General features: G+C 38.6%; 1 protein-coding gene across 6 annotated transcripts in view; it reads right to left on the minus strand.

Moving 5' to 3' along the window:
* Window positions 1–505: 505 nt before the first annotated feature.
* The window catches only part of tcerg1b (transcription elongation regulator 1b (CA150)), a 105518-nt gene continuing 79695 nt past the window's right edge, over window positions 506–26328 (minus strand). For all 6 annotated transcript variants that reach the window (XM_043703966.1, XM_043703968.1, XM_043703965.1 and 3 more), the window contains 10 exons: window positions 25571–25706; window positions 18650–18739; window positions 16961–17079; window positions 14476–14626; window positions 8111–8275; window positions 5229–5411; window positions 3861–4040; window positions 2787–2870; window positions 2599–2699; window positions 506–1170 (listed from right to left, as the gene is read on the minus strand). In XM_043703966.1, the coding sequence (XP_043559901.1) occupies window positions 969–1170; window positions 2599–2699; window positions 2787–2870; window positions 3861–4040; window positions 5229–5411; window positions 8111–8275; window positions 14476–14626; window positions 16961–17079; window positions 18650–18739; window positions 25571–25706 (1411 nt within the window). In that variant the 3' untranslated portion in view covers window positions 506–968. The remainder of the gene's footprint in view (window positions 1171–2598; window positions 2700–2786; window positions 2871–3860; window positions 4041–5228; window positions 5412–8110; window positions 8276–14475; window positions 14627–16960; window positions 17080–18649; window positions 18740–25570; window positions 25707–26328) is intronic.

Raw genomic sequence — 26328 nt, forward strand, 5'->3', positions numbered from 1 at the left:
TGGTCTGAGATTGAATTTAATGTCAAGTCCAGAAGGCTGAAAAACTCTCAAGTTTTACTCAAAATCATTCATTGTTCTTCTTTCCACAGATGCTGTTTTCCCAGAAATATCTAGTCTTAAAAATATGTCCAGCATCTGCTGTATTCCACTTTCATTTTAGTGTGTCATCCTAGACTTTTTCCCCAAAGACATTCCAACAATTATTTCAGTTACAACAGAAAACTGGGACATTAAAATTGCAAGCAACTGAAAGTCTGTTATAACACACAATGGGTATTTGAGCCAAATCTCCAATCTCAAGGTACAGTCTGGAGCATCTCAGTAACTTGAACAAGTGATGGAATGTATTGTAACCCAAGACCTGGATTCTGGGGTAGGTGCAGATAGAAATAGTTAGCTGACATCTGATAAATTGCACACGCTTTCGGAAGACAGAACTATAATTACTCATACGTTTTTGCTTAAATCAGCTTAAGATCAGCACAAAAGACTGCTTTCCAAACAATTTAGAAAAAAAAAATGGTTTATTGCAGTAAACATTTCAACTAGGCAACATTTCCAACACCTTAGTTAATAAAGTCACTTTGGAAACTTACATTTAAACACAAGTAAAAGCTTAAATGTTACAAACAAAACCCCTTTTGAGATCAGTGACTGACTTGGAAAATTACTGGTAACTAAATGCTAGTTTTTACAGAGTTGCTGTGGCACAGCCATTTGTTTGGACAATGACCATGCTACACATACTACGTCAGCTGTTTTTTTTTAAGTTGTATTTTACACAACTGAATGATGAGTCAAAGCTTCCACTTCAACATGATGACAAGCTGGTACAAATGTGTCCATACTATATACAAAACTGGACAAAGCAGACACATTAATACTGCACACACGTTGATGTCTGGCAGATGGCTCATGCACAAGTCTCAGTTGATGGGCAGCCTGCTCATGCTCAGAACTGTTTGATGTTATTTGGCAGAGCGTCTGGTTGGTTCTGATGCAGTGGGAGGTGGGGGAGGGCCTCGCCGATCTAGATCATCAATGTAGGCCATAATGAGCTTGCGTCTCTCCTCTGGCACACACTCCAACACCAAGTATCGTTTGTCATTCTGAAGGATCCTTTCAATGTCTTTTAAATGCTGATCTGACTCGTGCAGTAGCTTTTTTGACCTTGGAGAGAGTAAGAAAACCCAGCACAAATTTACTTGTGACAGATAATACAAGCTCTTCAGAAATCCATTCAACAAAAGCAACATGGTTCACTTCATAAATTGTTCCATACTTTTGCGCCATCTCCCTCAGAAAATAATAGACAAAGTGTATCCCTACATGAGCAGAACAAAATCAGCTGCTATATTTATTCATTCATGGGATGTGATCACCACTGGCTATAGCTCATCCCCAGACATCCTGAGAAGTTGGTGGTGAGTGTGCGGTGGATATTTTTAATCTACCTTGGGGGATCTCCTCCAGCTCACTGTCTACCTCCTGTACTGTCAGTGCTGCTCTTAATTAGTTCTTTGTGAAAACTTACACCCTCACTAAATATCTCGACCCTACCTCCTTTCCCTCAATGCTGTGTACACAACACACTGATTAAGGTTGATGGTAAACTGATATATTTGAAACTTTGGACATAAGAAACATTCAACTGCAGGATATAACATAATACAGCCTAATATTTAATATGTAACTTTTCTAGCTAGACAGGTAACCATTTGACTGTTTTTAGTCCAATTTCCCCCTCTTTGGTTGTTTTGAGATTAAACAATTTGACATTCGCTGTTTTGAAGATTTGAAAAGGTTTATTCCCTGACCAATGAAAGTACCATGCGCATCAAAAACTGTACTAAGGACGTGATGGACAATGGATGCAGTTGTGCACACACAGATTGATAATCAGAGTATGGAAATGGGCCTTTTGGTCCAACTCATCCAAGCCAATCACAGTGGACATTTTAATTGGTTGTTTTCGGTAACAAACATTTTATTAAAGAAAGTATGGCAATTAAATCCAAAATGCCATTCAGGCATGAGTTGACCTTCTTGAACAGGTACTTTTGTTGCTATTGAAGCATATAAAAATTATTTTCATTCACAAGACTCAACATGAAAAATTACACTTCTATGATTGTCTCCCAATCCATAATACCTGTATAACTGAATATGCAAGTTACCCAGCTGAAGTGCGGATGCAGCTACGTGTTTCAAGAAGTTTTGCCTCTTGATTCAGCTCTAGTTACATGCACTTTCCTTCTCCTAGATTTGTGCATCTGTGCTAATAAATAGAGAAACAGGTGTCCTTTATCAAATTGAACAAACACGCTGAATACTTACCAGATTTAAGTGATATGACTGGATGAGAATGTTTTGGTGGTGAATGTACCAAATTGAGAGAGACCAGAGTCCCAAAATAACACACACAATACTTGAGATCAATTTTGACTGCGACTACAGCTTCCTGAATAACAAACCAGAATTCTTACATACTTGGACATCTGAAAGTACACCAGATTTTGCTGGCAATAAAAGCTGTTAAAGGCAAACATTAAAAGCAGAAGTTTACTGTAGTCCCAAGTGACAGCAGGCATTATTCACCTGTATGTTATAAATTTGGTCTCTTTCAACAGTGTCCTAAAGTCTGCTTTGGCTGTGATGTATTTATCTCGAATGTATTCTTCGAACTCTCTCTGCTTTTTCTGAAAGAAAGCACAAGTAAGCAAGTGAAGAATTGGATGGAGGTGAATGATTGAAAACTTTGCATCATTAACAGACATGACCATTACCCTATCACTAGACGAGAACTTGATGCAGCGAGGATCCTCTTTGATGACCTTTTTCACTTCCTTCCATGTCGAGGTAAGTGTAATCTACATTTCAAAAAGAAACAAATGTGACTAACAAGTAGGGAACTGAAAACATTCACCAGCCACTAAGTGAGCCATATAAATACTGTGGATACAAGAGCAGCTCAAAAGCAGCTATTCTATGGTGGGGGACTCATGCAAAGTCCTTTCACAATCTACACATCCAAAACGTGATAACGTTCCTAGATGAGTGTATTTCCAATACCATTCAAGAAGCTCAAACCATTCATGACAAAGCAACCTGCATGATTTATACACAATCCACTACAAACTTGAATAGTTTCCACCTGAGCATAACCTAACTGCAGTGTGCAGCATCTAGAAAATGCATTACAGCAGTGCTGCAAGGTTCCTTCAAGAGCACTTTCCAAACCCACAATTGGTGCTCCTGGAAGAGCAAGAGCAAATGATGCATGGGAAAATCATCAATGGCCTGATGGATACCATCATGACTTAAAGATACGTTGCTACAGAGGAACCTTGGATTATCTGTACGACACGGGCGGGGAATATTTTGTTCGGATAATCGAATATTTGGATATCGAATGCCGGACGATCGAGGTTCTTCTATACTGAGTTAAGTCTGTGACAATGACTCATAACTGGCTTTGCAAGTAACAGCAATTGTGCAAAACCTGTTGTTCTTGTCCTCAATTTTATTCCTTATTTTCTGGTTTAATTACTTACATCTGAAAAGTCCTCCACAATTACTTTAGAAATTATTGACATTTGCCTGCATAAGTCAACTAATTCATTATAAATGAGATGTTTATATTTTAATGATAAAGCACTGTATAACTTCAATTATTATGACATGCAACATATAAGTAGTACTTCTTCATATTTAAAGCACATAAATGTAGAGGTGTTCATACTATTACTCCATAAAGAATGAACTTGCTATCAGCACACAATTCACATTACCAAGCAGAACCATCAAGATATATAAAGATTCAGAAGGAAGGTTATTAACAGTGAATTAGTCTCACACACCGCTGAGGTTTCATCCAGAAGCTGTCTAAAATGCTCCCTCTTCTTCTTTGTAAGTGCCTCTATGTGCTCACTGAATAATTTTTCCTTCTCTTCCCGTTCCAGTAATGAAGCAGATTCCCAGCGGTGGTCTTTGCGAAGGGTCCTCCGAGTATCTGACCATGTCACATCGGAAGAACGGACCTGTAGAACACAAAGAAGCATGAACAATCACATTATTTTGTGAAAGAGGAAGAAACAGTGTTGATTTTGCAGAATGCAAATATTGTTTTTCTCAAAAAACAAGACAAACTCAAGTTAAAGCAAGATAACTCAAGGTAAAGACACGAGTTGATTTAATTTAAGGTTATGATGATATTTCAGTTATGGAGAATCACTTGCCAGTAAGGGAAGCAAAGCTGAACTTTCCCACCAAAGGGCATTGGAAAGCATGTTGTGTGTAAGTTCAATGGAAAATAAGATGAGTTTCTGGAGAGAGATGTGACTAAGGGACAAGCTGAGGAATTTGACAGATAACCTTCATCTGAAAGCAGAGGTACAGACATGCTGGACCAAAGACCCTTGCCTTACTCCCCCAAAATAACTTTACTTTGTAGTGTTTGATGCACTTGATACTAGATACACTCCAAAAAAGGGAAAAACGTCAAAAAGCAAAAATAAACCTACCAGATTTAAGCTATTTAGGAGATACAGCAAACTTTGTCTTAACTGGCACCTTACGAACCAGCACTCTTGATAATCTAGCAAAAATTACATACCTGAAATACCAGAATTTTACTGTATTATCACAATCTCTGCGATGTCCAATTAATCAGTTCAGGGTGTAATTGCGAAGGCTCTCTGCTGGAAAGTTTTTTTGAAGGCAAAGTTGAATTAAGTGATTTATGCTGTAAATAAAGTATAATATTGGTGCGTTTACCCCCCTGCATTATGTTTCTATTACGGAGTGTGTTTTTTCACATCAATTATGTGGACCTCTTGATCAATTTGAATATTTAGAATATAAATGAAATACCCTAGTTCCATAGATGCCAAGTTAATAAAAGGTTTGCTGTAAAATCAATTCAAGGTAAATGAAAACTCCAATACAGCTGAATGAACATCATTTTAGCTAAAAACCTTTCACTCAAAAGGACAAACTGCCACATAATGATTATTGTTGTTGATGATGAAGTATAATTTTTAATAAAAGTCATCCAATTTCAGCTAAGGAAAATACTAAAACTGGTTCACCCAAAATAATAACAGGCAACCAGGAAAATATATTATTGTATGGTACTATTTTACAACAAATCAACAATTTCTGTATGTAAATAGATACAACCAGAATTGGCGTTTGAGCAAATCTACTTGCATTCACAGACTTATTACCATATCAGACAGTAAGGCTTTGAAATTCTGGATGGCTTCCTCTCTCTTGTGCTGCTCTCGTTCCCGGTCAATTTCCTTGGTCTGCTCTGAACGAGCTTTCTGAACCTCTCTCTCCCTCTCTCGTAAACTTGCTTCGATTCGTGCCTGGCGCTCCAGTTCCTTCTCCTTATCAGAGTCTATGTGCTATCAAGGGGGAACAAGGTAGTGGAGTTTACTTGGTGACTTTAAACAAACCACTGCATTTTAAATAAGAACAGTTCCTACAAATGCACAGTTTTTTTCGATTAAGCATATTTAATGACCATTGTGAGGTGCACATCCAAGCAGGAGAAAGGAAGCAGGCAAGCTAAGACAATGCCAGTAACAAACATAAGATATCATTGCGTTGATAAAAAGCTACAGGAAATCTCACACAAACAAATGTGCTTTAATACCATTCAATGCCTTGCACAACTATTTATTTATCTCTGCAAATCACTCCACATCACTAGCACTAACTGATTTAAAAAAAGTTAACATTTGGCAGAACAAATTCAGTCATTGTACTATTGGTCAGTTTATGTCAACATGACATGAGAATGACACAAGTGTCCACTATTATTCTTGACAGAAATCCTGACAGAACTGCTTCTGCCAGTCTTTAAAATATGTAGGTGCAGCTGGCAAGGCCAAAATTTAATGCTCATTGTCACTTAGCCAGTGGCATTAATAGGCCTCCTCCTCAAACTGAACTCTTCGCAGCATTTTTGATGAGTACAACTGAGCTTGCCAGATCATTTCACAGGATGGCTAATAGTCAACCTCACCATGTGGGACTGGCATCATATTTGGCTCATACAAACACATTCGAGGAAGAAATGTACAAGAATCTGCCAACTTAATTGTCACTTCTACAGCCACCAGATTTTTCAGAAGAAAATCTAGATTTAAAAACACAATATTCAAACTCTCAAAGTGGAGTGGTATTTGAATTCATGTTCTCAGGATTATTAGACAAGTAACATAGCTAATATAACAATACACCCGCAGTCTTTCCATTCAAACGAGACACGAAAATTCACAAAGCACAAGGCTGCAAAAAGACTTTTGACAGCACTCAAAATAATCAAGAGAGAAACACATGAACATAATTCCTTCTTCCCTGCCCATCACTGTATATTCCTTGCATTCCTACTGGTTTTGACAGGTACAGGATGTGAAAGTCTGGATCATGTTGTGAAGCTGCTGCTTATGCCACACAATCTGGAATATTTAACTATTAGCAGATTCATTCAGAGGAACACCTGCTGCAAGTACTCCAATCTGTTACTGGGGCCTTTTATCCCTATTGTTGAAGTAGTTGCTATTACTCTGCCAACTCAGTCAAAACACAGTCACCCAGAGATGGCAATGGAAACAACCTGATGGAAATAGCCTCCAGAATAATCCAAATCTTTCACTGGTGTTGGTACTATAGATGTTATAAAAGGTAAGTAACCAAAGAACAACACAATTGCGATATTAAAAACAGCTTCAAAACAATTTCCTTTTCATCTCTTCTGGAGGCAATGGATCTTCACTGGTTCACAAGGCACAGGTTCCTACCTGTTGCTCTCCAACATTTCATTCCAATGATCATTCCTCACATGTAAGTATTGCTGCAAAGAGAGATACGCTGTTGAAGTTTATCTTTTGTATCTGTCAGGAAAAATTGAAGAATGCCAAATTTCAAATAAAGCAATTTATACTACAGGAGTAAAAGGGTGCTGATTGGTTGGAAAGTTGACTCTGATTGACCAAGGTTCTGCAATAGGGACAACATGGGGGAATTGTAGACTCAAGACTTTTAATTCATAAAAGGTGGGAAACTTGGACATATTTCTTTTGGTTACAAACAACAGATCCCATAATGTGAATGCACGCTGCATCTAGCAAGCATAAATACACCATGCTTTGAGCTCAACTGAGAATCTTAAATTGGTTGTTAGTACAGCTATTAGTGCACTCAAGGTCATTCAATAAGTGTTCACCCAATCACAGTCGAACAACTGATGTTTGTTTTGTATTTCCAGGCCAGCCCAAAAAGACGTTCTGCCCACCCCACAGCTGATTAATACGGAGCACGAATTACAAAGTCAGTGAGACACCAGATGTGCAGGCTGTTCATCCAAACAATTGGCTAATAAAATCAAACATCTTGTCCCATAGTTTTTCATAACAGGCAGAGTAGACAGACTCAACCTGCCCTCTGTGCTTGTCGAACTTGAAGTAAATGTCTTTTGTTAGACATGATTCTGTGGTTGGGCAACAGTTTCTAAAGTTAAAAAAGTAGTAAGTGTGCTAGTAGCTAAGTCAACTACCAGTTTAAGATGATTAGTTGAGTTTGTAACATGACTCATTTACACTGGTAGAAATGACATCCATTCAGGTTCAGGAACATGTACACCCTTTGCTTTCTCCATGACAATGCATCAACCAAAGTTAACTTGTTAACCAATCAGCATCCACTCCTCCTTTCGTATAAACAGTTGTGATTGAAGTCTGGCATTCTTGGACTTGTTCTGGTGAGTGCAAGGCAAAGAAGCTTCAACAACATACCTCTTTTCAGTAACAGTCAAATTGTGCATTACCAACTAAATCTGAGTGTGGTCAGTGGCTTTGGACAGTGACACAGACAAATCCCTGTCCCTATCTACACTCCTACATTTTATTCCACATCAGCAATTGTTGTCAGGAACAGCAAGCCTCAATGCCATCAGGCCACACAAGGTGGATAAACAACATCTTTTGCAGCTAGCTACTGAGTTCACCAAGACCTGTATGGCTCAGAATTTCACTTGGCATTGACCCATTGAAATCAATGGAGAAGCACGCTTGCGCAGTTTTTAATGCACAACTCTTACCTTAGCTAGTTTCTCCATATACTGCTTAAAGAAATCCTCCCTTAGCCCAGAGCTATCCACAGCTTTATAACGTGAGTCACTTTCAAATTTCTCCTTCACTTTGCTCCAACGTAACTGACTGTCCAGGTGATGTTCAGATAACATGTCGAAGAAGTTGCCCTTTATCTGTTCAGTATTGAATATTGCATAGAGAATTTGATGAGGGGAGAAATGAAGAATAAATCCAAGTCAGAAAACAGTTTTGCAACTGTGTTATTTTAGTCACCATTGCATTTACTCACCTCACACTGAAGGAAAGTGAATACACCCTCCACACTAAAGTTCTAACTACTTTCATAAGATATTGCATTAAATCATAATATTTATTTTATAGATCTATGCCTAGTTATAGAAGATCAAATTTTTTAAGGGGCAGGCAGTGTTTATCCCTTTATCAAATCCTTCAAAATTAACTACAAATTATAAGTTTTAGCTCTACTGAATTAACCTTTCAAAAATAGCTTTTCTAAAAAATGGTGCTAATACGTTCATTGTTTGCAATTTCTTTTACATCTTGGGATTAATAAGTTCTTGATTTATTTCAACATATTACTTGAGCAACTGGCATCATTTGCTATAGCTTAGTGAGTGGGATGCTCCACAATGCCAGTCAATACTGTTCTCAGATCCAAAGTTACAATGCAGTGAAGTTGGGCTGAATGCTGCTCAGCTCAAGATGGATGTGCTTCAGCTGGCAGCCAGAGACAGAGAGCTCACTCCAGGACTGCAGAATACCAAGCTACCAAAGAGTTTCAAACTCATGACAATCCTGTTTTGAGAGGCCTATGTTTGTTTCTGAAGACAAATTTTCCAAACTAATTTGAAATTAACTACATATTAAATATTCAATTCTGTTCTTGGAGCAAAACGGGCTCGGTGACTGGACACCACTTTTCAGACAATCTACTTCCATTAAAATGCAACACAACAATATGATTTAGTTGTTTAAGGATCATTTTAAAATTAGATACCAATACAGTAGCTGCAGACAATGTGTGTACAAAATGGACGAAACTCATCACAAATTAAAAAGCCCAGAAATATAGTAAAATTATTTTGTATAAATCCACAATTGGTGGAAACAGTTTTTTTAAATAAACACAATCGAGATATAAAAAAAACATTTGAAACCGATCTATGCTATAAATTCTAGGAACATTGCAGCTGATTTTAAAGTATGGGGATTTTAAATGCAAGATTAAATTGACATACAGCAACTTCAATGCAGTCTATATGACTGGGGATTGTATATAACTACCAGTTAAGGTAATTACTTATTAGTGTTTTAAATTAAGCATATAATCAGTATACGGATATGTGAAGCTTGCTGAGTCTAAATATAGTTAAACTATCCATTGATTCAGTACTTTGGTTGCTGTTGAAAATGAACAACAAAGTGAAAGAACTGAAATGTTCTTAACCAAACGTCTTTCCCTACTTGAAAGCTTACTTCAAGAACTAAACAAATGTTTTCCAGTTAGAATGGAAAAGATCCTTTCACGCACATTGCATATGTTGGATTTTACTGGTAGCACTGCTCAAACATTTATCACTCTTAATTTTAAGGATATTTTAAGATGATACTTCAGAAACAAAGCTGTACTGATTGATATATTAGAAATAATAAACTGAAAATTGAGTAGGAACAGGAGGGATGTGCAACTGGCAAGCTCGGCTGGTATTTAAGGACCAAATGTGTACTTGTTCAATGCCATTTGAAATTTAAACTCAAACCTAGGGAACGTCAGTACTAATGAAAGGATCAGTAGTCAGCACCGACATCAGGTACTCATGATTTGCAGTGAACTAAATCCCAGCAAGGTACCTTCTCAACAAAGCTGACCATTCAGTGGCAAGCTTCAGACAGCAATATCTTGTCCATTGAACACCCATGAGATGCTGGGCAGTATATAAAAGGAGCACAAGATTTTAAGCAGTTATCAAATTTGCCACTTTGCTTAAATATGTTAAAGGTGGTCCAACTGCATGGAACAATGCTGGGTAAACTGACAGAAGGCAACACATTGTCACATTCTGTTCCTTCAGTTTTGGTCAGCTAAAGGAAATGTCATGTAATTTTTATCCCATACATTCTAAGTTAATTCATTTCTTCCCCTCACCCTCACCCACTTAACTTGGTCTCCTCCTGCTAAGATGCTCACTCTTTTTGAGGTCCAATTTCATGGACATTGTGCATCTGATTCAAGTGGCTATTCTGTGCAGGAATGCCTCAACTGTCCATATTGCAGTCTATTTGACCACATGGGAATGTAATAGCCGAGTTGAGTTCAATATCCACAATTCCAGCAGAAGTTACGGAGGAGCAATCAGGAGAGATAATGAATCTAAGTTTGCTGATAATGCTAAGTTAGTTGGGAATGTCAGGTGTGGGAACACGTGAAGTTGCAAGGGTTACAGAGAGATTGCATGGGTGGATAATAAGGTGGCACATGGAGTATAATGTGGGAAATGAGAGAACTTATACTTGATCAATAAAAATGCAATTTTTTAAAAATGGCATGAAACTTTCAAACTTTTATATTCAGGAAAAAAAATGGGTGCACTGCGACCAGGAATATAAAAGTGGTATAACAATACATAATATAATTTAGGTGGCAAAAGACATGTGATTTTTATTGCAAGGGGATTGGAATACAAGAATAAGGAAATCTTCCTAAACTTGTATAGGGCTTTGGTGAGACCACGCACCTGGAAAACTGATCAAAACAAAGTGCTGGACAGATTGAGTAGCATTTGTGGGTAGACAAAAAGTGTTAATATTTCGACTCCAATTATTGCATTCAAAATGTGAAAGCAGTTTCTCTCTCCAAAGATGTGCCAGACCTGCTGAGCCTCTATTGCACTTAATGATGAAAAGATCTCTAGTAGTGGCAATGCTTTGCTTTTAACTTTTGATTTTTACATTTAAAGAAAGCAGTTTCATCAAAGGCTCACTGGATTGGTTTCTGGGATAAGGGTTGTCCTATGTTGACACTCGAATTAAGCGGGCCCAGTATTCTCTGGAGTTTAGAGGAATAAGAGGTATTCTTGTGAAATATACAATTTGAAAAGGGAGTTGAGAGTTGTTTTTGCTGGCTAGGACATTTAAAGCACAGGGTCATAGTCTCAAGATAAAAAGACAATCATATAGGACTATGATGATGAGGGCTTTCTTCAAATCATTGGAATTGCGAAACTTTGGAATTATCTGCAGGGTGTCAGAGTTTGCAGATGACACTAAGATTAGTGGTAGAGGAGTGTGAAACTCTGCAAAGGGACATAGTTTAAGTAAGTGAGCAAAGGTCAGGCAAATGGATTACAATGTCAATAAACATGAAGTCATCCATTTTGGTAGGAATAACAGTAAAAAGGAATTTTACTTGAATGGTAAGAAACTACAGCATGCTGCTGTGCAGAGGGACCTGGGTGTCCTTGTGTATGTAACACAGAAGGTTGCAGGTGCCACAGGTAATTAAGGAGGCAAATTTTACCTTTCATTGCTAAAAGGATTGAGCTTAAAAGCAGAGATGTAATGTTGTCAGCTGTATAAGATGCTGGTGAGGCCACACCTGGAACACTGCATGCAATTTTGGTCTCCTTACTTGAGAAAGGATGTACTGGCACTGGAGGGGGTGCAGAGGTGGTTCACTAAGTTGATTCTGGAGTTGAGGAGAGACTGAATACACTGGGATTAGATTCATTGGAATTTAGAAGAATGAGGGGGGAACCTTATAGAAACATATAAAATTATGAAGGGAATAGATAAGATAGAATTGGAGAGGATGTTTCCACTGGTGGGTGAAACTATGACAAGAGGGCATAGCCTCAAAAATCTCACAAACTTTGATCAAAATTAGAGGGAGGAGATTTAGGACTGATTCAGAAGGGAACTACTTCATCCGGGGGAGTTGGGAATCTATGGAATTCCCTGCCCAGTGAAGTAGTTGAGGCTTCCTCAGTACATATTTTTAAAGCTAAGATAGATAAAGTTTTGAACAGTAGAAGAATTAAAGGCTATGGTGAGAGGGTGGGTAAGTGGACCAGAGGCCATCTGAAGATCAGCCAATGGTCTTATTGAATGGCGGATCAGGCTCAAAAGGGTCAGATGGCCTACTCCTGCTCATATGGTTTATGAATGCTGCATTAATGAATATAACTAAGATTAGAAACAATAACTTTCTCGTGGTATCAATGGATGTGGGCAATGTGCAAACAAATAGATAGACAAACAGCCATGATTGTTTTGAATGGAATGAGAGAACTGGCTCAAGGGGCTGAATGGTCTGGACCAGCTCCTATTTCTGACATCCTTAAAAAGAATGATGAGAATGGTGCTGTGGATGAGGGACTTCAATTATATGGATAGATTGGCAATGCTGGACTGTTCTTCAAAAGACAGATTTGAGAGGTGATGTAATATGTTGGAGGTGGTCTAAATCATGAGGGGACTAGACAGAGAAATAAGGGGAATACTGTTTTCACTGGTGGAAGGTGAGAGACAGTGTCTTAAAGGAGTGGCAGAAGAACCAGAGATAAAATGAGTAATGACCCATTTTATGGAATGAGCAGTAGAATACACTGCGGTACACTGAGGTGAAGGCAGCTTCAAACATGGCTGTCAAAAGGGAATTGGATGATTATCTAAAGAACTAAAATGCAGGACTACATGAAAAAGGCAGGAGACTGGAACAAGCTAAGCTACTCTTCAGAGGACTGGCATGGGCATAAAAGGCTAAATGGCCTTTTTCTGTGTTATACCAATTTACGATTTTATAATTCTAGGAGTGGAAACAAGTTTTTGATTTCACAGCTCTGTAGCCTCACCTCAATTCAGGGCAGTAAGGAAAATGATGAAACCACTATGGTCTGAATTTAGTGAACTGAGTAAGGTTTCTGCAGCCAACTATATGTGATCCTTTCCAACTAAGCAAAGGAGAGCAATAAAATGTTGTTTTACCTAACACTTAAACTTGCCAGTTGTTCAGAGACAAAGTTAGCAACAGAGAATGGGGTTTTGTTGGGTGGGGCAGAGAAGGGTGGTGAACAGAGAGGAGAGTAACATGTAAACTAAACAAAGCATTTTTGCTTTAACAACTGAAGAAACATAATTTAACGCCAATACTCCAAGTTCTGGAGAAGACTGAGAAAGCTTCACAACATAGTCCGATACTATTACATATTGTAACTTGTTAAAGAACAACATGACTAATTACAGATAGAAACACAAGTTAAAATACCTTTACAAGAGTTAGCAATAGAATAAAAGTTGAACACGATCTGGTTCTATCCAGATCTATTTTTTTTTTGATTGTTTTGTCTTAACACATTTCTGGGCACAACTCTCACTTCACAAGGAAAAGAACTAAAAAAATGTAAAGTACCAGAGCTGCGGGAGGCTAAAGTCACCACACAGAGAAACACCAATGCTTTCCTCACTAGGGATTCCCATAATACTTTGCTTGTCAGTGATTGACAGCTGTCAGACTGAACTGATTGATAGGCCGCACAGCACAAAACTGTAAAGACTATTCTCGTTATAAAACAGAATACATAAAATGGTTACAAAATGGCTTTAGAAAACATCAAAATGCAAAAGATCAACAAGTTACAATTTTTAAGAAAACAGATTTTATCAATAAACATGCAATTTTCAAATAAAAACATTTACAAGTAAAATCTTTACTGTAGTACTGCAGTCAAATTTAAATTAGGCAATTTTTACAATTTCCAAAACCATTTAATATATTACCCTCTGAAAAGCATAATCATTATAAGCAGCTTCAGTCAAGATTTCTAAAAAAGAATATAAAAAATGTTAACGTTCACTTGTTAATTCTTTATATAATTTATGGACAAAATTTACATGAATAGCAGATATTCAACATTCTCCTGTTGCAAATGTCACAAATGATTAGGCTTCAGAGGTTGAAAGAATCACATTCACACTACACACAGGGACTTCTGGGAAGGCTGCAGTGCGTTACTATCATAATGCTATTGATGCCTCCTCCCTACCAAGCTGCATCCCAGTGGAAACCACATCCCCAGGGCACTTGACACCACAGCAACACAACATTCAAAACTCATTAATTTTTAACACATGACCTTTATTTTTGATACACATTGATTTATACATTGGATTTTTTTCCCCCTCAAAAGATAAAACTACTGCCAGGAAACCCAACAAAGATAAAAGTGCACTCTGAAATACACAAATACTAATTAAAAAGGGAGATTTTGGTTAGCACGGTTTCTACTGGGAGAGTCTGGTGTCCCTTACATTCGCACGCCCACCACTCACTCCACTGGAACTACAACCACCTTACCTTCTCTGTCCGACTCTTTGAGTCTTCCTTCTCTCGTTTCCTCACGCTGGTAATAAACTCGATAAACATACTTTCCCGATCTTTCATCTTTTCAATAGCTTTGAATCTGGAATCTTTGCCATATTTGGCAGCAAAGTCACTGAATGTGGATCTAAATTTGTGAAATATTTAAAATCAGAATTTAGTAGTTTTGGAGCAGGTATTCTGTGATTATAATAAAGCAGGCAATCCAGAGAAGAGACTTGAGCCAATTAAACTTGCTCTGCTACATCATTAATCATGGTAGTTTCATCTTAACTACACTGTTTTCTTTTCAAATTCCAACATTCTATATTGAGTTCCCTCTATACATTTTAATTGATTTGGCACCTACAATCTTCTGTAACAACGTATTTTCAGTACATTTTTGAAAAAAATTCTTATTCTCTTTTGAGCAGCTTAGCAAAGACTTGTTGTTGCTCTACAATAAAACCAGTCCATTTCCTAGGTTGATATAATGCAATCCTCATTAAATTTCACAATTTATTGGAGTTAAGTTAAGCATTCGCAGTAGAGATTGGCCTTCTCGCTGTATGAGTTCTTGGTTGGGTTACTGCAGCTTAGGTGCCATTCTTGAGATGAAAAGAGTTGACTGTTAAACATGGAGCTGACTAATTATGCATATCCACCTCACTCTCACAAGCTCATTTGCTGCAGGGTTAACCAAAGATGGCATGATTAAGATCAAAAATCAAGATCTGCTCAATTCTCATGTGCCCTGGGGGGCAGTGAGCTTTATTGCAGTTAACACAAATGGCTCCTCAGATAGAACTGTTTATCTCAGGACAAAGTAGGAAACAGAACCCAAGATCTTCTAGATTTTTTTTAAACATTCATTCACGGGATGAGTGCATTACTGACCAAGTCAGTATTTAATGCCAATCCCTAATGGCCCAGACGGCAGTTTAAGAGTCAACCACGTCTCTCTGTGGGTCTGGAGTCACTTGTCGACCAGTCCCAGTAAGGATGACAGATGGGAAAGAAACGACATTAGTGAACTAGATGGCTTTTCCAACAATTGGCAATGGTTTCATGGTCATCAGTAGATTCCTAATTCTAATTTTTTTTATTGAATTGAAATTTCACCAACTGCCATGAAGGGATTTGAACCTGGGTCCCCAAAACATTAACTGAATTTCAAGAATAATACCACTCGGCCACTGCCTTTCTTCCTCTGGTCTACAGGACTGAGTATTAGTAGATGTATAGGAAAGGAGGGCTGAATGACCTCTTCCCACTATATTAGCAAGGCATCACACCAGCTCTTTCAACATTCGTCCCAGTTCTCCAACACACATCATTTGTTTCACACACAGGCATCACATTGAACCAATCATGAGATATTATGCTAATCTGTTTAGAAGCAACAATCCATTTTGAATGAAGTTTAGTCCAACTTAATCTTAAATTCTAATTATGTCCAATCTTATTCATGGCAAGTTCATTATCTAGGAGAATTATAATTCAAAACAATTAATTTATTTCATAAAATGCCCTTGCTATGTGAAGAAAGCTCAATATATTCTTTGTAGAAGGCTATGATCACTTAGCAAAACGTTTAGGACATAAAAGAATATCAGAAAGTTTGTAAATTAAAGTTGGAGCTCACTCATACAACTCAATTTCTTTTTGTTTATGATGCTGCAGAACAATTGAGTATAAACTTAGAATTTCAAGGAAAAAGGAAATTTTCATGTAAGAATCTTTTTCTTCAAAGTCCTCTTCCATATATGTATGATAACATCACGAACCTATTGTTATTAATGTATAATTCCTCATCTGATGTCTATTTTGTTGCACCGTCTCTCAAAGCTGCTCTGCTGGCATCAGTGACAGATTTGTCTGCATTTTAAGGGAAGTTTAATTCAAAAACAGGTAAGAAGTTAATAAATATGGGAGCCTTTTCAGTAACCTAACAATCAAAATGTGCATTGTCGACAATGATACCCAGCCCAAAGTACATGCATCCATTGGCAGTTAACTCCTCTTGGTCAATCCAAAACTGGGACCTAAAATCAACATGAATAGAATAATTTAGCTTGCTATCTCTCAATGCCACCAAACTTGCATTGAGGAGAAAGATGTGAGCTGGCTGGCCTTCAACATGCATCAACTTCAACATTATTTGAGCCCATAGCTAGAGTCTATCTGGAGGAGCAAAGAAGCTTGCCTAATTGAGCAAACAGAGGTATTATCTTGCTGTGCAGAACAGTGATAAAAGCTTGGTTTAAAACAATGGTATAGTGATGAAATAGTAAATTGCAAATTCCTCACAGTAGGCACATCCTCCAGATTCATCAAGAGTGATCATGTAAATTATGACTGAAAACTAACTTTATACTGTGACTCAAGCTTTAAAGATGCCAAGGATGCATCCTTTAAAGCATCTTTAAAGAATGCATTGATATTTAGACTTTGCAATGAAATAGAATTCTGCAGCACCTACCTGGGAGTTAATTTTGCATCCTCTAGTAACTTTTTGAAGTCTTCTTTTGATTGTTGCAATTTGTTTTTCTTCTCTTTACGCTCCTCTTCAGCTCTAGTTTTAACATACTGGTCAAAGACCTGTTGGATTATAGGTGAATGCAAAATTTTAAAAAATAAAGAAAGCGGAGGTTTAGTTCCCTTTCACAGACAGAACTGATGCTTTTACCAAGACTTCCAAGAACTCAGAACTGAGGCTAGCCTGGACAGACAATTCCTTCCAGTTGATACGGAAAAGGTTAGGAGCGCGTATCTTCAGAATAAGTCAATTTTGTACACCAATAGTGAGGTTTTTCAAGGACACTTACACAGCACAGCACAAAATACATAGGGACTCCAAAAGATGACCTTTCTACAAATACTACTAATTTTGTAAAGTCATATCAGCTCTTGAATTTGATAGACGAAGCACAAATTTCAAGAGCTAGGAATTCATGTTAAAGCTGTATACACTACCAGTTAAGCGACAGATGAAGCACTACAGAATAGTATTGTTCTGGTCGCTACACTATAGGAAGAATGAGACTGCACTGAAGAATTTACAGAGGAGATTTACAACAGCGTTATTTGGACTGGAGAATTTTAGCTACAAGTGGAGAAGCTTAGGTTGTTTGGAAAAGAGAGGTAAGGGGACACTCTTGTTGAAGAGTATGAAAATATGAGGGAGCTGTAACAGAATAAATAGAAAGATGCATTCCCTTTGATTCAGGAATCTGCAACAAGGGGGCATAGTTTTAGGGAAAAGTAAGAGGGTTAGATGAAATTTGAGAGAAAATGTTTTCATCTTGAGGATGGTGGGATCAGGAATTCTCAGCCTGAAGGACTGATATAGGTAAAAACAAAAAATGTGTTTGGATATCCACATGAAATCCTGTAACCCATCAGGCTGCGGAACAAGAGTTGGTAAGTGGAATTAGGCTGAACATGGGTCAAATGGCCTACATTTGGCTGTACACTTCTATGATTGTAGGACTTGAAGTAGAAGAATTAATTTGTCAGTAAACAGCAACTGTCATCAGGTCAGGAATTGACACCATGGTCTCAGATTGCATTTGTTCAAGAATACTCTTAAATGAAGCAGAAATAGCTACATAGTTCAATCCCATACTGCAGATCTAGATTTATTAAATCCTGGTGCAGATGTTGAGTCTGTCAGGCTTCACCATGTGGGTCAGGGAGGGCGTACAGGTTGCAAATCTGAGGATTACTGAAGGGAAAAAGCTGTAGGTTCGATGGTCAGGAAAGGGACGAGGTTGCAGTTCAGAGGATCAGTGAAGGGAAGAAGCCACAAGTCAGATGGGCAGTGAAGGGTACAGGTCACAGTCAGATCATGGAGGGTAAGAGTATGCAGTTGTCAAAAGGATCAGTGGGAAGTACTGTAAATACAAAGTTTTTGTATCTTACATGTTCTCATTTACTATTGTAAGAACTTAGCAATGTAAAGTAGATCAACTAACAGGATATGATGTTTTAATGATTTTTTTTCTGATAAGAAAGGCTACACAGAATACAACATCATCTAACATTTATTCTCGTGGGAACACGTTTTACTTTACGTTGCAAGGTTCAGGAACACAACTACAACTTTAAATGGGAACTCACTGTAATTCCCTCCCATCTCTCTCAGTGCAGTCGACTGTCCTACTGTTACCTGCTTTCTTTCCTTTGGATTCAGGAGGAGATATCTTGGATCAAAAACAATCTTGTGAAGTTCCTTCTCCCATGTAGAGAATGCTGAGACCTAAATGAAGGAATAGAAAACAAAACAAAACAAAAAGCAACTGAGCTGAATATATCCAAAAGGCGCTGCGATCTGCAGAAAGGAAACTCCTTTGGACACGAAAACAGAAATACAAATATCAATTTTAGCCCCTTTGCACTTCTACCAGCCCCCCAAAAAAATCAACTAACACATTAAACTGCTCAAACTAAACTCATCCAATTACCCACATTTATAAAATGATGGAGTCTCCAGATGAAATCAATCATCATACTCCAAGTTTAATACTTGTCTTGCTGTCGTGTGGCTGACTGATCTAAGGCGCTGGGCTCAAATTCCAGTCTCTGGGGAGACATAGGTTCAAAACCCACACCGCTAGCTTTGATTTGAAATGAATTAAATTAATTTTTTTTTTTAAATTCACACATAGACAATGAGCTCTTGTGACACTGTCCCAATCTCTAAACCAGGAGGCCTGGGTTCAACTCCCACTTGCTCCAGAGGAGTGTAATAACATGTTTGAACAAGTTGATTAGAAAAATAGGTTTAATTCTGACCTCAGTTGATTTTAGTGAGAATGGCAACCAAAACCAAAACCTAAGGTGAAAAATAAAAGAAAAGCAATGACAGCATAGTGGCACAGTGGTTAGCACTACTGCCTAAAAGCACAAGCACCTCAAACACTGGGATTCAGTCAAAATAGACTGCCAACTCTCACAGTTCAGCTTTAATGGCATGCCAGAGGATAGCTGATGCCTGTGAGACTGTACCTTGACGAATAGTTAAAATCTTCAGGAAAGGAAAGGAAGACTGGAATGATCAAACCTAACTCAAACAGTCAAAATTTCACCTTAAATGACTAAGCTCCCATCTCTATTAGAAAAGACTAGCAACAGTGGGATGCTGACAATTTTGTCACTAATTGGCCTTGAATTCCACTGAACAATTATGCTATCAGTCAACTAGTTTCTCATTAAAATATCTACCACCGGGTGACATTTAAAATGACCACAGCATGTGCTCCCATGGAAGCAAAGCCTTGAAGTTTAATCTTTTGATTGCAAGTTCTGTAAGGTCTCTTTATACCATAGTGCATAAATTAAGTGAGATCCGTTGGGCAAGGAAGTACCTGAAGATCATGTTACACAATGAAACCTAGTAAGTGCAAGACATAGGGAAGGATGCTGAGAGAGTAAGAGTTAATAGATAATATACAAGAGCTTGCCATGAAATGTATAACTCTGGAAAGAGGGGACAAGATTAATCTATCTTACATTAGGATACCATCATATATTAAGAAAAAACATGTTTTCTTTTTAAAAAAACAAGTAGTGCTTCTTTATTAGTTAAATCAGCAGACTGCCCTTATGAAGCTCAAAAGGAGGTTTGCACCACTCCCGCCCTCCCCTCTCTGATGGCCTGACGTCCCTCTAAATAGGAGTCCAAGCTTTACTGGACATGGATCTCATAAGTACACAACATTTGGGGTTATACACAAAGTTTAATGTATTTGAAGTTGTAACTTAAGATGTGTCTGCAGAAATAACAGCATTTAAACAAAACAACAAACCAAACATAGCTGCCTAAGATTCAAGAGCTGTCACACCAGAGTTCAGGATTGCACTTGGTCTTCAAATCACAGGTTGGAGACTACTACATGACTACTACATTAGCAGAGGGATTGAATTCAAGAGTCGTGAAGTGATGTTGCAGCTGTACAGGACCTTGGTTAGGCCACATTTGGAGTACTGTGTGCAGTTCTGGTCGCCTCACTTTAGGAAAGATGTGGAAGCTTTGGAGAGGGTGCAGAGAAGATTTACCAGGATGTTGCCTGGAATGGAGAATAGGTCGTACGAGGATAGTTTGAGAGTGCTAGGCCTTTTCTCATTGGAACAGTGAAGGATGAGGGGTGACTTGATAGAGGTTTATAAGATGATCAGAGGAATAGATAGATTAGACAGTCAGAAACTTTTTCCCCAGGTACAACAGAGTGTTACAAAGGGACATAAATTTAAGATGAAGGGTGGAAGGTATAGGGGGGATGTCAGGGGTAGGTTCTTTACCCAGAGAGTGGTGGGGGCATGGAATGCACTGCCTGTGGGAGTGGCAGAGTCAGATTCATTGGCGACCTTTAAGCGGCAATTGGATAGGTACATGGATGGGTGCTTAAGCTAGGACAAATGTTCGGCACAACATCGTGCTGTATTGTTCTATGTTCTATGACATCCCAGGTTTACAGTTACTGAATAAAAGGTAAGTCATTCAGGACTGAGATAAGAAGGCAGTGTGAAATTTTTGGAATTCTCAACTACCGAGCACTATGGAACTTCAGTCACCAACTTTAAATGAGAGATTGATACATTTCTACTTACTAATGACATCAATGTATATGGAGGTAGCACAGGAATATGGCATTGAGGTAGATGATCAGCCATGATCTACAATGGCAGGGAAGTCTCAACAGGTTGAATGGCCTACTCCTGATCTTACGTTTATCCTTTGGTGTCTATTCACTTAGAATTGAGTGAATATTTGGAGTGTGAAGACTGACTTCCCTTGGTTAGGGAATGAAAAGTCACAAGTTCTCTCCTCATCATGATTCCCATTTTCAAGCCCCTGTGCTAGGTTGAGAGGGATTTGACTTAACTATGTTGCTTTAAATAGCATGTTGACACAGACTGTGTCAGCTCAAGTCTCAATAACTTGAGTTTATGTTTGGAACTTGGCCTTAGCACAAATTTAAGTCACTGAGGCAGGAAGAGAGAGAGAGAGAGTGGTATGAAAACATAAATTACCTACATGATAAGATGGTCATTTTTATTCAAATGACAACACTCTCCACTATGAAGGACACAGCTTATCTGACTAAGGAAACCACGTATTGAGTATTGCCATAAAAGTGTCATCATGACATACCAATTAGGTGGTGAAACATGCAGTCTTCCACTTTCACTTGTATATGGTTCCAAGACTTTTTTTAGATTAGATTAGATTACTTACAGTGTGGAAACAGGCCCTTCGGCCCAACAAGTCCACACTGCCCCGCCGAAGCCCAACCCACCCATACATTTACCCCTTACCTAACACTACGGGAAATTTAGCATGGCCAATTACCCATATATCTTGGCATGAAGCTAAGCTTGAAGTTATTCAAGCAACACTAACTTCTCCAAAGCTATCAAGCCTGCAAGATCTGTGGGATTGAATGGGTTGGATCATGGTGAGGGTACAAAAAGGAAGCATAGGGGTTGCTGAACAAAGAGACCTTGAAGAGACAGGTTCACAGCTCCTTGGAAGTACAGTTGCAGGTAGACAGGATAGTGAAGGTGGAGTTTGGTACGCTTTCCTTTATGGGTCAAGAGTATTGAGTATAGAAATTGGGAGATCACTTTGTAGCTGTACAGGACATTGGTTAGGCCACTTTTGGAATATTGCATGCAATTCTGGTCTCCTTCCTATCGAAGGATATTATGAAACCTGAAAGAGTTCAGAAAAGATTTACAAGGATGCTGCCAGGGTTGGACAATTTGATCTACAGGGAGAGGTTGAATAGGCGTGTTTTCTCTGGAGCGTCGAAAGTTGAGGGATGACCTTAGAGAGGTTTATAACATAATGAAGAGCATGGATAGGTTAAATAGACAAAGTAATTCCCTGCTGTGGGGCAGTTCAGAACTAGAGGGCGTAGGATGAGAGGAGAAAGATATAAAAGGGACCAAAGGGGCAACGTTTTCAAGCAGAGAGTAGTACATGCATGGAACGAGCTGCCAGAGGAAGTGGAGGATGCTGGTATAATTACAGCATTTAAAAGGCATCTGGATGGGTATATGAATAGGAAGGGTTTGGAGGGATATGGGCCGGGTGCTGGGAAGTGGGACTAGATTAGGTTGGGAAATCTAGTCGGCATGGACAAGTTGGACCAAAGGGTCTGTTTCCGTGTTGTACATCTCTATGACTCTATGAATCATAGCAAATTTAACAAGTGTTATTTTTACATTGTCTTTAATCTTAAAATACAAAAATGTCTCAAGGTGCTTCACAGAGGAATCAAGATGTGGACTCAAGAATTTTGAGCAAATTGGAAAAAATAATCAAATCATACAAAAGCAGAATTGGCCAACCTGATTGAGCCAAGCTGAAAGAATCATAAAATCAGACCAAACTACCAAAAGCTTCAGTGAAATGCATTATCAAAAAATGGGAAGCTTCTTCCATCTTACGTGTTAACAAAGTGGACCTAACTAACCTGCACCACAGCAGCTATGGAACAGTCCATTTCGCACAAAAACCATCACAATTCCAGTAGGATTCAGGTCATGTCTAGCGATTTATTTGGCTAGTACTGCCAGAGAAAGTGCTTGAGTCAGGTACAGTAGCAAAAATTTTAAAATGTTTGAATAAGTACATGGATGGGAAGGATTGAGGGGGATATGGACCAAATGAGAGCAATTTGAACAAGCTGAGTGGGCACCATGGTCAACATGGACCAATTTGGGCCCAATGGCTTGTTTCCATGCTGCATTACTCTATGACTCTATAACTGAAGAGTTAAAAAGAATGCAATTTATTTGCAGAAGGAATAAATTCAATCATAAAGCCTTGAATCTTACTTTGGTTGACAAGATGTAAATTAGTGTTCAGGCCCAAGTAAGACAATATCTAAACTGCCTGCATGAAATAAGATACTGAGTCATCCCTAACAATCCAGCATGATAGGGGAACATGAAAGATTCAAACAGCCAAATTATGTACTTAAACAGTCAGGTTTAAAACATGATTCGACAGATGCAGGCAATTGTTCCAAGATGTGGACTCGTGCATCAGACAGAACCCAATAATAAGATAAAATTGTGTTTTGCTTAAGTGCTGAGAGGTCTCTGCCGAATTATGGTTGACCCAAGCCGACAAGAACCACAGCCAAACATCTCTCTCAAGATACTGTGAAGTATGGTTGATGAAAGAGGCAAGAAGTAAGAGCTCTGTGTCTTGGTTCATACATTTTAGAGTCATAGAGATGTAAAGCACAGAAACAGACCCTTCGGTCCAACTCATCCATGCCAACCAGATATCCTAACCCAATCTAGTCCCACCTGCCAGCACCTGCCCACATCCCTTCAAACCCTTCCTATTCATATAACCATCCAGAATACTTTTAAATGTTGCAATTGTACCAGCCTCCACACTTCCTCTGGCAGCTCATTCCATACACGTACCTATCATCAATTCTTCATTATCACTGGGTGAATGATCTGTAACTTCTTACCTAACCGGATTGTGGGAGCACTTTCACCACACGAACTGCAGCAGTACAAGCATGTCAAACATCGCCTTCTCCACAGGTAACAGGACTTTGGCATTAATCACTGGTATATTTCTCTTGGTTTGACATAAAGATATTTTATAAAGTAAATTGACAGTCTCAGTAGCCAGTTCCAAACCATGAAGCAGACAGTAACATACGCCAGTGTATTGAATTCTAACAGCAGTTTTGCCCTCTCAGGAGAGATTGAGGAGAATGAAGCTGTCTTTTCTAAAGTATCTAAACATGAAACGCTTGTAAGGAACAAAATTCTTAAAGAGCTCAATAGGATAGATACAGGAAGGATGTGCTCTCTGGCAGGTGTGTCTGGAATGAAATAAACACTAATGGTGGTATCTTTACCCAGCGTCCTCTTCAGCTGCATCAATGTCAGGTATTTCTGTGCTCATCTAATTTCACTCTCTTGAGCGTTCCCATTTTTAACTGCTGTAATGTTGGGGGGCATGCAAATTCATGAGATTTGGAATTCCATTCCCAAACCTCAACCTGCTGTACCTCACTGAGACACTTCTTCAATCTGATCTCTTTACCAAGCTTTCCTTCACCTGCTCTGATTTTTCCTTACTTGGCTTAGAATTAAGTGACCACAGAATTGTTACAATGTAAAAGGAAGCCATTTGGCTTTTCAGCTCCCCAAAGGATTATCTTCACGAATGCCATTCTTCTATCTTTTCCCGATAACTTTCCCCATTCTTCCTCTTCCAATAATTGTTCGATTATGTTCTCTTTGTACTTGGCTCCACCACAGTTGGTGGCAGAGGACAGTATTTTCCATTTAAGTCCAACAGCAGCTGGCATTAATACAATTAATGCTGACACGATCTGTCTGAAATGAGATGGTCTACTTCCCTCCTTTCGGGCTTTTGCCCGAAACATCGATTTTCCTGCTCCTCGGATGCTGCCTGAACTGCTGTGCTTTTCCAACACCACTCTAATCTAGAATCTGGTTTCCAGCATCTGCAGTCCTTGTTTTTACCTACTTCCCTCCAAGCCAGATTCCCTCCGTACAATCAATGCAAACACTATACCTCTTAACCGCTCCCTAGTTATCTTAATTTGACAAACAAAAATGTGATAGATATAGGAACAAACATAACAAATTGAAAATATTGCTAAGTTCACTTGAATTAATCTGAACTTTCATGGCAATTTTACAATAGGAAACAAGGTTTCCACAAGATTTCACCAACTGACAGGTGCTCAAATCAAACACTGACAGAGAACAAGAACTGTCTGGATTTCACTATTAAGTGAGTAACAACGTTGATGAATTGACAATGGACAAGAGTCCAATCAATGACCACAGCAATAAAGGGGCCCTCTTGTGGGCACAGAGGTAAAGTCCCTGTTTCTGAGACAGGAGGTCTAGGTTCAAGTTGCACCAGCTCCAGAGGTGTGTAATAACATCGCTGAACAGGCTGATTAGAAAAATAGGTTAAATTAAAAAAAAAGGGGGTACTATGATCACTATAGGTGATCAAGGCCCTATCTTCCAAATCTTGTACAAATAAAGTAAAATCCACATCAGTCCTTACCCCCCTCTCAAGTAGCATATCTCGGAACTGTTTCATGCGAGATTCCAGCGGGACAATGGCCCTCTCCCGAGCTGCTTTGATCTCAGCTTCCATAGCTGCCTCCTTCTCGGACTCTGGATCTTTGAGATCATCTTTCCTGCAAAATATTTCAAAAAAATTACAACTTCACAACTGAATAAAAAATTACTATCTGATACCATTTAGTTTTTTTTGTATTTGTTCACAGGACATGGACATTTTTGGTGAGGTCTGCATGTTATTTATCTCAAATTGCCTTGAGATGATGGTTGTGAACAGCCTTCTTGGAATTGCCATTGTTCTTCACATGTAGGTAGACCCACACTGCTGTTAGGAAAGAAGGTGCAGGATTTTGGAGCAGTTACAAGGAAAGAATGGTGATAAAGTTCTAATTCTGGATGGTGCGTGACATGGAGAAGAATGTGCAGTTCATGAGTGATAAAATAAGGCTAACCAACCTTTTTGCATGGGGGAGGATGAGGCAGGGAGGCACAAATCAATTTTTCTCTCTCACTGGTGCACAAGTTTAACAAAGATACAGATTTGGCACAACAGTGCACATGAATTGCAAAATAAACCCTGAAAAAATGAAAAGTTTTAATTAAAGAAAAATTTAAGTAAATTCATGACTCATAAAAGTGACTAATGTAAAGTGCTAAACAACACCTCAGGTGATATACGTTCTGAGTTGGCCTCAATGAATTTTATGTGGAAGTGGCTTTTCAGCTCACATTTTACGT

This window comes from Chiloscyllium plagiosum, chromosome 14 (genome assembly GCF_004010195.1).
Source record: "Chiloscyllium plagiosum isolate BGI_BamShark_2017 chromosome 14, ASM401019v2, whole genome shotgun sequence".
Classification (NCBI taxonomy): domain Eukaryota; kingdom Metazoa; phylum Chordata; class Chondrichthyes; order Orectolobiformes; family Hemiscylliidae; genus Chiloscyllium; species Chiloscyllium plagiosum.